At 36.2% G+C, this 13353-nt stretch overlaps 1 protein-coding gene across 3 annotated transcripts in view; it reads right to left on the minus strand.

Moving 5' to 3' along the window:
- rapgef3 (Rap guanine nucleotide exchange factor (GEF) 3) overlaps positions 1-13353 on the minus strand; it is a 56256-nt gene that overhangs the window by 32080 nt on the left and 10823 nt on the right. The window contains exons 3-4 of one of the 3 annotated variants that reach the window (XM_083570503.1): positions 12633-12712; positions 6825-6869 (exon numbers count right to left, since the gene is read on the minus strand). In XM_083570503.1, coding sequence (XP_083426629.1) covers positions 6825-6869; positions 12633-12712 — 125 coding nt within the window. Of the gene's footprint in view, positions 1-6824; positions 6870-10888; positions 11250-12632; positions 12713-13353 lie in introns of those variants that run through there. The other 2 variants (XM_083570504.1, XM_083570505.1) reach the window with 2 other exon arrangements.

Here is a 13353-nt window from a genome sequence, read left to right on the forward strand (position 1 = left end):
ATATCTCTGTGTTGTGTTGCTTTCAGGAATGTCTTTTTATATTAGAATTCAAACCAGCCATATTTCAGCTATCACGTTTTGCTAGGATCAATAGAAAGCTGCCATGGGGCATTCAGAATCAACAGTGTGGTCCCCCATAGCTTAGAATACATGTTGCTTGAAGGCTGTTGCTTTAAAAAATCTGATTTTGAGTTGGTGACACATTTACATTTACATTTGCAGCATTTAGCAGACGCCCCCTATCCAGAGCGATGTACAAAGTGCTTTGAGTCTCTAGTAATGAATAAACCTACACTGGTATGCAAGATTACAAACTTAATATAAATATACTCTCAAATTCTACACAGCAAACTTGGAAAGTGCTAATTTAAGTGTTTCAGGAAGAGGTAGGTCTTCAATAATCGCTGTACGGACATCTAGGGGAAGTTCATTCCACCACCGCCAGAACAGAGAAGAGTCTTGAAGTATACTTACCTCTCATTCTGAGAGAAGGTGGTACCAGTCGAGCAGTGGTGGAGGATCTCAGACAGCGTGGTGCAGTGCGAGATGTGATGAGGTCTCTGAGGTAAGATGTGCTGGTCCATTTTTGGCCTTTTAGGCAAGCATCAGTGTTTTGAATCTGATACGTGCAGCTACTGAAGCCAGTGAAGGGAGCGCAACAGTGGGGTTGTGTGGGACAACATGGGCAGATTGAACACAAGTCGTGCAGCTGCGTTCCGGATCATTTGCAGTGGACGAATATCATTCAGGTGGGAAGACCTGCCAGCAGAGAGTTGCAGTAGTCGAGTCTTGAGTTGGTGACACCAGGGCCATCTAGCAGCCGTATATTAGCATCTGCATTTTACATAAGCTGATGCTTACAGTGTCACACCTCTCCCCCACCTCAGACAATTTGATTATCGCTCTTTGTTCCTGCTTCCCAAATACTCCCCAGTCATCAAACGTGTGAGACCTGCAATCAGGACTGTTAAAGTCTGGCTGAATGGGGTTGACACTGCTCTCCAGTTGCAGTTCTCACATACAGACTGGAGTAAATTAGCTGCACAGGCCACCACTGACTCGGTCACCAACATCAACACCTACACCAACTCTGTTCTTGATCACATCAACAGTTGTGTGGATTGGGTGACCACACAAAAGAACATCATAGTGTTCCCCAATTAAAAACCCTGGATAAAATTGGAGGTCCGTCTTTTGCTCAAAGCGCGCAACACAGCCTTCAGGTCTGGAGACCGGGAGGCCTACAGCGTCACCAGAGCCAATTTGAGGAGGGGAATCTGCAAAGCCATACATGCATACAAACAGCAGATTGAGGAGCACTTCAACTCTGCTGGCACATGGCGAGGGATTCAGGCCATCACTGACCTCAAACCACCCAGCAGGGCACCACCAACCAGTTATGCTTCACTCCCCGACAAACTCAATCTCTTCTATGCTCGTTTTGAAAAAGAACACAAGGCAGAGCTATTACTGTCTGCCACCCACTCTGGACCCATGCCAATTTGCCTATTACTGCGTTCCTGCCTATGCCTCAAACACATCGTTAAGTTCGCAGATGACACCACGGTGGTAGGCCTGATCAGATGTAACGATGAGGCAACTTACAGGGAGGAGATTCAGCACTTAGTACCATGGTGTGAGGGCAATAATCTGGAACTCAACACCAAGAAGACAAAGGAGGTCATTGTGGACATTAGACGACCAATTACACTCATGCTTCCATTTACATCAACAGAGCTGCTGTTGAGCATGTACCCAACTTTAAGTTCTTTGGAGTCCACATCTCTGAAGATTTCACCTGGTCTCTGAACTCTTCTATACAGATCAGAAGGAAAACAAAAAAGTTTAATCTAATTGAATCTAATGTAAACTAATCTAATCTAATTTTTATGTTCATTGATTGTATAGTCACAATGTGCACTAGTAGAGTGACTCTGACTAGCAAACCATGTCTATAACAAACTGTACAAGTTAAAATATATTCATGTAGAATATATATGTATTCATATCTGTTTTTTCTTTCATTCCACAAGGGCTCAAAAATATATTTGGCTGCAGAGGCCATTTTTAAGACTTTTGAAGAAAAGCTGGACATCATGAGGAAAGGGCAGCCAAAATAGTTTAAAAGTTTTTCAAGAACCATTTATACTTTCCTTTAGAATTTGCACAGAAACATACAATTTGGCTTAATTTCAAATCCCCAGGAATACTACAATGCACAAAAAATTTATGGAAAACCCAGGGTTTAAGGTTGATATTGATTCTTGCTTTAGTAATGCTATTCATTCTCGCTGTATGAGATACCTGTCTGTGATACAATGCTTTGTTATACTCTGCTCTCTAATATTGATAGTTTCTATAGCTATGGCATCATAAGGTGGTACTAATAGGTGGTCTGATTCAGGCAGGACACCACCTAGGTTTGAAGATATTATATCTTAACAATTTTAAAGGATATTCTGCACATGTTCTGGAAGCATTTGAATTTGATTAAAGTTACAGTTTAATTACTGTTATTACTATTACTATTACTATTATTGCCATAAAGCAAATAAGAGAATGTATTTGTGGAACTTATGGATGTAATTTCTTAAACTCAAATTCTAATGAAGCACTGTGTAAATACATACAAGGTTAAAAAAGGAAAAAAGGAGGGATAAAACTTCAAAGCCAAATAAAAGCCTACAATGATAATATTTACTGTTATCTAAGTATCTAAGTAAGTCATTAAAGACATATAAATGTAAACCTTCCCTAATCAGGTTAAATTAGTCTGAAATATATTGTCTGATAAAATAGAAGCATTTAATAATAAGCATTTTCCAACGGACATATATATTGCTTACTTTATATTTAGTTTTACTTTTTAGTGACAGCATGTATCCTTTTATTTCTCAAGAAGGCTTTCTAAGGTCATATTAGGTCTCTGTCCTCTTAGAGCCACTGAAATCCTCCACCAAACCCACAGGACATTTAGATACTTACTTACATTTAGATACTTACAGTTCTATCTACTTACAGTTGTGACATGTCAATATTTTGTGCATAGTCCACTAACCTTTCTTATTTGACTTGTTCTAATAACTGGAGTTTAACTAAAGTTGCTTGTTTATTCTTTGTAGCACAGTTTGCTCAAGGAGGTGGTCTTAAGACTGAAGTACAGCATGCTTCCAGGAAATGTTTTCTAATTATCCTCTTGTTCTCTCACTTGTTGTTTTGTGTATATATATATATATATATATATATATATATATATATATATATATATATATATATATATATATATATATATATATATATATATATATAATTTTTTAAAAAAGAATTACATCAGGCATTTGTCCCCCTCTCTCTTCCCAGAGACCCCTAACTTGGTCAGTCACACATAATTCATTCTGACCTGTTAGGGATTGTCTGACCTTTGTCTAATTAATCTAAAGGAAAGCTTTTTTGCACTTAGCTTATATCACATTAAGTACTAACATGTGAAACAGAAACAAACCTGAGTTCAACCATTGCTTAACACTCTTACTATAGCATCTCACAAAAAAACAACTATTGCAATCTGCCTAAATGAAAGTCCTATATTACACTATATTTAACAAAATAGGCCCAAATCAATCATAAAAGATGAATGGACATTCTTTTTCCATTCCAACTTGCCATGTCTAGTTTGACTGGTGTACAACTTCCCTCACAAGACAGTTAACTAAAGATACCAAATATTCCCACTGGCTGTAGTGTATATAGACTTTATGTCTACAACCCAGTCCCCTACAGGGTAAAAATAGAATGATAAAGTTATACAAAAGGTCATGCTTATTCTACTACATTTTCCCAGGACTCATGACAAGTGAACACACTGCCTTCAGTGTCAGGCCTTAACAGTTGCTAGAACTAAATTATGTTAAAATTATTACGTTATGCCAAAAAAACTGTTATTTTAACATTTTGTCATTTACCCTGTCTGTTTCTGCACTGCATGTGTAGTTTGTCCTTTTGGGTAAGGTTAAGTTTGCTTTTGATTTAAAGCTCCAGTGCAAGAAGTTATTTTATATTACATTAATGATTACAACACAATGCACTTTTATAGTGAACACTGAATGCTTTATTGCTCAAAATAGGCATGACAAAATGTCATGTGCACAAACAGACAGAAGTATTACACTAATAATGTTACAATAATAATCTCTGACATACTTGTAAAGTAGGTTTAAACTAATGGAAGTTGTAATCCAGTGAGAGTTCCAACTCCTCTTGATTATAATTTTTTTTTATTAATGCACATTATATTTATATATAAGAAAACAATGCAGGAGCTGGTCCTGCACTGGTCTGCTCCAAACTAAACACTCAGTGTGTTGAATTCCACAGGAAAAATCTGCTTGTGCATTTTTATTAATGAGGTTTATTATTATTAACATTTGATAAATAAAATACCTGCTGGATAAAATAATATATTAAACAATATTTCATATTTTATACAAATAAAATATATACAAATAAAATGTATTGTATTAATTAAAATGAGTAATAGAATAAATTGATTAAATTGATTACATTAAATTACATTAATGGAGAAATGAAATTAAATAGTTGACCTTTGTTAGACCCAAAATACAGATGTGTATATAAGTGTGCGTGTGTGTGTTTTTTGTCCTAGAAGGAACCCTGTTCTGAAGCTGGCTCACAAGAAAGCCCACAAACAGTTTGCTGAAGACAACCTGTCCAAGAGCATGAATTACTGAATCCATGTCCTGTGGTCTGATGAGAATATAAATTTATTTGGCTCAGATGGTGTCCAGCATGTGTGGCGACACCGTGTTGAGAAGTACAAAGAAAATTGTGTCTTGCCTAGAGTCAAGCATGGTGGAGGTAGCATCATTGTGTCTGCATGAGTGCTGCTGGTACTGAGGAGCTGCGGTTCATAGAGGGAAACATGGATTCCAAAATGTACTATGGCATACTGAAGCAGAACACAACTGGGCCAAACACACCGCCAAGATGACAACTGCCTTGCTGAGAAAGCTGAAGGTGAAGGTGATGTGGCTCTCACGTCTAACTCAACTGAAACCATTTCAAATGGATTTAAATAGGGTTATCATGAAAGCCAGGTCATCTGATGTGTTTGGGGCCATTATCTTGGAAGTGCATTTAATGTGTAATCTAAAGTGCATTTAACTGAGTGTTTCTTGCCATAATATGGATTTGTATGTAGTTGTTATATATATATATATATATATATATATATATATATATATATATATATATATATATATATATATATATATATATATAAAAGGGTAAGGTCACAGGGTTAGTTGTAAGCTAGGCAAAAGAAGCAAACTGAATGAGCTCTACTCCTACACTCTTATCAAGGCTAGTGTTCTCCCTTTATGGTGCCTCTTGAAGGGTCACAGATAAGACCAATCCTGCATCAGAGTGTGTGTAGGGTGTGGATCACTGGCTATGCATAAAACCTTTTAAAGTTAAGACAATGCCAGTACTAAAGAAAATTCAAGACAACAAATTCAGACAAGACCAAAAAACCTACATTGCTTGCATGCTCAGGTTCACAGAATTTCATACCTGTACCCAGCAGCGTGTACCAGCATATACCAGGGGGGTATACTACATGATTAGTATACTACACCTGTATACCCGTTTTCTGGTACATGCTGCTTTCTCGCTTCTGTTTGTTTCCCGAGGCTAATAAACGTCCTATTCGTATTCTGGTTTCCGACTCTTGATCAAAGCACAGCGAGGGTGCTGAGTGCCGAGGGGGGGCGTGGCCGGTGGTTCCCTGACACCTGCGACCCATAACATAACCTGGACATTTAGTCTCTGGAACAAATATCACACCCAGCCAGGTCTAGTGACATTACAAACATTACATTTGTTCTAGTGTGTGTATATTACAGAACCTGACCTTGTTTTGATGTTTGTCCAAGTCTAGCCTGATTGTTCATTGCCAGACCCTTATTTGTTTTTTTACTGTTTTTTTGGAATTGTGCTTTGGAATATCTTGCAATTTTTATTATTATTATTATTATTATTTTTAATGAAAAAGCTATACAGCAACTGCAACCTACACCATAATTGTGACATCATTAGGTAGGTAACACTGTGCATTGTTTTGTGCATGTCAGGTCTCTGCTCAACCTTAACCGCCCACATGGCCTACATATGTAGCTGACACCCAGAACTCACATGCTCCAATAACAATCCCCCTAGCTTTTAATGAGACACACCTGTATCTAATTACACACACACACACACACACACACACAGACAGACTGGCTACTTCAAGGAATTTAATTCATTGTCACTTTGTAAAGCATTTGCTCTGTTCATGCTCTAAGTCAATAAACAAGTTTGTTAAAGTGTTTGATTCTCTGGTTTTGATCCCTGTTTTGACTCATAGACATCTCTGATTTTGGATAGTTCTATTTTGTTTGTTAATCGCCTGACCCTTTGAATATTCTTCACCTCAATTTTGTTTTACATTTTGCATTTCATCAAACTACCCCAAATGTACTTGCGAAAGATTTTCATAACATGACAGTGCACTATATTTTATTGACTCGGAAGACATAATTCTGTTTTACTCAGTCACCTTCTTTTAGGTAGCAAAGGTAACAAAAAGTATGAAATGAGACAGTGGCTAATGGTTCTAATGTGCGTGTTAATTTGAATTAGCATAATCTAATAACTAAGGGCAAAAAAATTATATATAAATATTTATAAAGAAAGACAAAAATAAATAATAACGCAATACTTAGTTCAGTTAGTTTGACCACATTATTGTTTGAAGACATTCATACCTGCTTCATAGAATCTTGTGTGTCCAAGGGCTCAGGCAGAGGTGTCTGTGAAGAAATGCACAAAACAATATGACCTATATATAATGAGCTGAACAAGCAAAATGTTATAAACTTAATCTTGTTCTTAAGTGTGAGAAGCATAACTCACTTTGGTCTCATAATAGATAGATAGATAGATAGATAGATAGATAGATAGATAGATAGATAGATAGATAGATAGATAGATAGATAGATAGATAGATAGATAGATAGATAGATAGATAGATAGATAGATAGATTATATTCGAGATCATCTATATATTGTCATTGCATAGTACACAGCATTGAAATGTAGTTTAGCATCTGCCAGAAGTGCAAATAGTAGCACAAATAGACAAGTACACATATATATATATATATATACACACGTATAGGTAGTCCTCTACTTACGATTGAGATATGTTTCAATGACCACATCATAAGTCAAAAATATCGAAGGTGGTACTATGACTGTGACAGCTTTTCCTGCTTCATGCTGATTTAAAATTAGAATTTTCTGCTCTAAAATAATGGCTCTGTTTTTGAAACGGAAAAAAATACACACTAAGACAACTTGACTTGGTCGACCGCTAGCGAGAGTGAGGCATCTCACAGGGTGAGAGAGCCACTCATCCTAGCTGTGCATCCAACACATCACATGCTGCTGCCTGTTCGTAAGATCGAAAAACCGAACCATCGTTAATGGATGATGTGTTTGATGGTTTTCACCACCCTTTGCAGGGCTTTCTGCACTGTGGAACTTCTATACCACACTTTGATGTAGTTAGTCATGATGCTGCAGTAAAGCTGCCTGAGGTGGACTTTGAGTCAGACTTTGATGATGGCTAAAGAAATGCTATCTATTGTGCTTTTCTTAATGAAGCAACAAAAATGCGATTCCTCATGTATTAACAAAGTAATAGCACCATCAGGCATCTAAGGCACAAAAAAGAATGTTGTCTGTGTCAGCTGCTTCCGACAGAAAAAGCAAGACAGAGGTAGACAGATATAAGATATGATTTGTCACCAAATACCATTAGAACAGGTTTAACAGGTTGCTAAAATGTTTGGAGTTTGAAAAGAAATACTAGTCAGAAGCATAAATATGATACACTTTAGATGATTGTTTTTTAAGCTAATATAATTTAGCACATGACCTTTAATGTGTACAATTAAATTTAAACATGCCATCATTTGAAAGTCATTTATACATTTTAAAAAAGTAAAAGATTTTCAATTGCTGCAATTAATCACATATAATACTTCAAAAATGCATTAGGTCAAAAGCTGCATACACTTATAATGTGATCATCACTCATGCAGCCCTCTTGAAGTACCAAGCAAGTGACCACAAAGTGTTCACGTTTTCACCAAGTCTGGAACCAAAGTGGTGCCCAGCAAAATGACTCGCTTCCCATAATGCTTCTTCAGATTGACATGAAATAAAATATCATAGGTTTTAGATTATTCAGTTCAGTTCAGTTCAGTTCAGTTCAGTTCAGTTCAGTTCCTTTTTTTTTTTTTTTTTTTTTTTTTTGTATAGCACCTTTATTAGTGCTCAAAAATTTAGATGTAAATGCCCAATGAGTGAACCAGTGGCAACAGAGGCAAGGAAAAACTCCCTGAGATAATATGGGGAAGACTCAGAAGGAAACCATCTAAAACCATTCATTATAGTTTTATTATCATTGAGGAATGCTGTTAATTGATGGCACTTAATTGCTAATATGTTCATGCTTATTGTAGAGCTAAGCCATTGTAGTAGACCTTTTATATTCATTAGAGTCTAAATACACCCACATAACTCCTGAGTTGCTCTTCATGGATCTTTCTGTCAATGTGGAACCATCCTCAGCAGCACAAACTCCATTCACCAATGCATCTATTAATCAGAAGTATTTTTAATCTCTACACCTATTACATACTTGTCATTGTTACTGGAAATATACCATGGTCACAGTCAAATCAAGTATGTGTTTTAATTATGTGTTTTATAGGATTATCTTTACTATCCTATCCATTAGGATTTCTAAATCTTGTTTTGTAGGTATTTACAATAAGGTGTTTTTCTACATGACTAGTAGATTGCACTACAAAAAAGTCTTCATGTATATTTATCACATATCAGTAGGTCATTATCATTAGCGATTGCTACAATAACATACAACCAAGCTGTAACTCATTTGGGGGCAAAATGAATTGCTAAAATTGTCTTTGGCAGTCCCAATATTATTATTGGTATTATTATTAATATTATTATTATTATTAGTAGTAGTAGTAGTAGTAGTAGGAGTAGTAATAATTACTACTCCTACTTCTACTCCTACTACTACTACTACTACTACTACTACTAATAATAACTGTACTGCTGGCACTGGGACAGTTTTAGCAAATCCTCAGGCTCAGCTGGCAGGTGGAATACATCCTCACACTTGACCTAAATTGTGTACATTCCCTAAAATACCAGTAACCCACACTTCCACTTTTTGGCAGGACCAGTTTCTCTTATATCCTTCTTTTATAACACTCAGGTCAGGTGTTGAATTGTATCACAATATCTGGCTTGTGCAATGTTAAAGTGGCAAAGATCCATACTGGTCTTTTTATGTTTTAATCTTTCTATTGTAATTTTCTGGCTCTTGCGAAAACTCTGTCTTGAGTTCAAGAAAAAAAAACTAACAAACAAAAAATCCCTGAAATACATGTGTGCATTTTTTCAAGGCAAGGTTTTGACACCATTTAACAGGTCATTTAAAATAAATGCTGACATTATATTCAATTTTTGTATATGTTTTAGTTATCATAGCCATTTGATCTCTAAAGCCTAATCACTCAGTTTCCATATAGGTACATTCAATTTTTGGTAAGAAAATATTGTTGTACATTTGCATTTGCTTTATTCAGAGCCAGCATGAAGTGGATGCTCTGGAACAATGCTCTGGAAGTGCTGTATAGTTTGAAAAGTAAGGCAAGAAATATTGTCAGTCTGTAAATTGTTATAGCTAATTCAAAAGAGTAAAACAAACAAATCTTGCTGAATATTCATACTATGGTAAGTGTTATATTTGCAGTCCTGACAAACAGACGAAAGTAATGAGCACAGACAGTTTTGTAGGTTAAAGTTAGTCGCAATCTGGTTCTTGTGTGCAAAACATCTTGAACATTCATTTTCAAACGCGACTGTGACAATAAACAATAAGCTATAAATAGGTATTTTCTTAATACTTTTGGCCAGGCAACACACACACACACACACACACACACACACACACACACACACACACACACACACACACACACACATGCACACACACACCCTTGCAAAGACAATGGAAAACACTGTGTGTTTTCAACCAAAGCCTGGCTGTATGTTTTTTGGTCATATGCAGTATCTGGAGGATGTGTTATAAGCCTTTGGTACAAGTCTCAAAGCAATCTCAAAAAACAACCAAACCAACATATAAATTAACAAAACAAAACAAAATAAACGAAATCATGGTTCCAAAATGTCATTAAATGTTTCAACTTAAGTCATTCTTTGCATAAAGAACCATGGGATACAGAATGAAGTAACTGCTACTCCTGCAAAAAAGAACTGAAACCAATACAGAAATTTTAAGAGATAAGAAACACAATAATGTTTGTGTTTATCATTAAATCAATCATGAAATCAAAGAAACCATTATAAAATCTCACTGGAATCTGGATGTTGCTCTAATGGTCCCATTTGGTTGTCAAGAAGATAACAACATGCAGTGTACAAGTTTCCAAAGGTTCTATTGGTCTTTAATGACATCCACTAGACACTAACATGCCACCCATGGAAGGCAACGGATTGCCAGTACTGACCCCCAGAGAATAATTGAATTTATATTCAAACCAATACACTTCCAGTTATAACCATTAATTACACATACTATGATTATACTATATATATATATATATATATATATATATATATATATATATATATATATATATATATATATATATATATATATATATATATATATATATGCATTTCAAACCCTTAGATATCCACTTACCCAGCTGATGCCCCTGATCGCACCTTTCTCCGCTGAATAGCGATCAGGGAACACTTGGTAATTGTGACTCCGGAAAAGATGCATTTTTGTACACGGATTCGAGATCATACACTTTTTGGTTGAAAACATCTGCAGCCGGATCACATGGTAAAGCGAGCTATTCCGACAGAGTCCGATACTCTCTCACTCTCCCTGCTCCCCAGCAGAGGTTACACAGCCCCGAGAAATTCATCCCGATTCACACAGCACAGGTTCTGCGCGCCTCTGCCACCTGACGCTCCTCGGCGCGCGCGCGCGTGTGTGTGTGTGTCTCCGTGCGCAAGTAAGCCTACGCTCAAACTGTGCAAATACCGACAGGAACAGCCCACTCATTCCTAACCGCCTCTACAGGAACACACACCCCCACATGACCGCTTGTGCCGTTAACAACAATAACAACTGGGTACGACGCAGCAATGCAGTATATTGAAGTAAATAATAACAATAATAGCAGCAAATAACAACTACAATAATAATAATTGCGGATAAAGTGTCCATATGTGTCCAAACACAAGGCTTTACAAGGCACGCCATTTTAATACTCAGTGACCAAAAGTAAAAACATTTTTTCCTTCTTCTGCTGTAATCATAGGACCTGATGCTCTAAAGTTCATTATTGCTGCTCACCTTATAGCAATGTAGATTAAACCAGTTACATGTACAGCTCCAGACAACCTTATCCAGAACAACTTATAATTTTCTCAATCATGTAATCACCATTCATTTTGGGGTTAAGGGCCTTGCGCAAAAGACCAACACTGACATCCTAATGGTGGTGGGATTTGAACCCTTACAATCAGAAGGCTAACATGTTAACCACTGAGCAACCCTATCCCCACTTAAAGTGAAAGTGGAACTATTTATGAGTAAAGGATCATGTTAAAGTGCACTATGAGAACAAAAATGATGACATTCCCAATGTCATTATATAATTTACCCTCTAGAGTGACATTATGATCTTTGCTATATTTTAGAGTAAGCATTTGTCATAAGTTAATACTGTGTAATGGATACTGTGGAGAATTTTGTCTTTATATGCAGTGATATTTGTTCATGCACTTTTACTTCTCTCCATTTAGTATTTCTGTCAAACCTTTGTTAAATGCTAATCTTTCAAAGGCAGATCAGTTAGAAGACCAATCATGCAAAGCAGTCACAGACAGATTCAAGATAAACATTAATGAAAATGTATATAATTCAGAGTGTATAATTCACATAGATATTTTGAGTCTATTTAAATATAGTGTGATGTGTGTGTGAATAAGTATAGGTGTACTCAATCAGTAACAGGGTAATTCACACAGCAGAGTCACACAATTAAGTTCTATGCCTTGTTTTGTTCCCTTGAGCCTGAGCCAACCTAGTGCCAACCCCCTTTGCCGCTTTTTCGTGATCTCTTATCTGTACCTTGCAGCTGCCTGAACAAACCTCAGATAGGTTGAGGAAAAGGGGTGTGAGCATGTAAGAGGTTTGCCTGGATCATTTTTATCTCACAGAAATGTTTAAGAATGGAGGTAAATTATGGAATAAACATGAGAACCTTTCCACATCCCACTCCATGCACTTTCACAATATTTCTCCATGAGAAAGAAATTCCAATGTATCTCTTGGAAAGTGACTTGCTAGTGAAAATGAACAAAAAGTTACTAATTAGTATGATCTGTTTCAATCATTTGATTCTGTACGAAAGCCTTAACTAGCTTACCTTGTTAGTTGTTGTCCTCCTGAATTGCGCTAGTGCAGGCATTATAAATGCATCCTCAGAAGACATGCCTTCAAAGGATCCTGGAATGTGGAGTAATAAAAAAAGAGAAAGAAAAATATATATTAAGAAATAGACCAATAATTGCACACTAACAGTAGTTGATATACCACATGTCAGCCTCAGTCAACATGGTATTTCTAACATGTATTTTCAGTAATTACTGAGAAGCATAACTTCTCCTCAGTGTCATTTTGACTGTATATGTATCTTTGCTAGTCAGTCTCTATCTCTCTGCTCTGCTTTTATACCACACAATACACACAAAAGATCCTTTTCTGTTTGATTAGCTAAGCAACTGCACACTAATTCTCCAGCAGGGCAATTTCCATATTTTTCTGAGATATGGAAAGTGCAAGGTGACAGAATGTGCATGAAATAAAATAAAATAACAGAATATGAAAATTAATTAATTATTTATTATTATAATTGTTGTTTTGTTGTTGTTGCTGTTATATACATACATATATTTAACATTGCAGGAATTTAAATATTTCTAAAACACACGTATTTAGTGTGTTTTTAAAGTATTTGTTTAATCAAGTTAAAATCTTGTAGAAATTAAAGCTAGGGCCTGCACAGAAGAGATCTTAGAGCAAGTGTGTGCACAGTAGATATAACTGGTCAGACATGTTTGTTCACTAATGCTGTAATGCTCTCTAAT

Source organism: Silurus aristotelis (genome assembly GCF_946808225.1).
Source record: "Silurus aristotelis genome assembly, chromosome: 19".
NCBI classification, from domain to species: Eukaryota; Metazoa; Chordata; class Actinopteri; order Siluriformes; family Siluridae; genus Silurus; species Silurus aristotelis.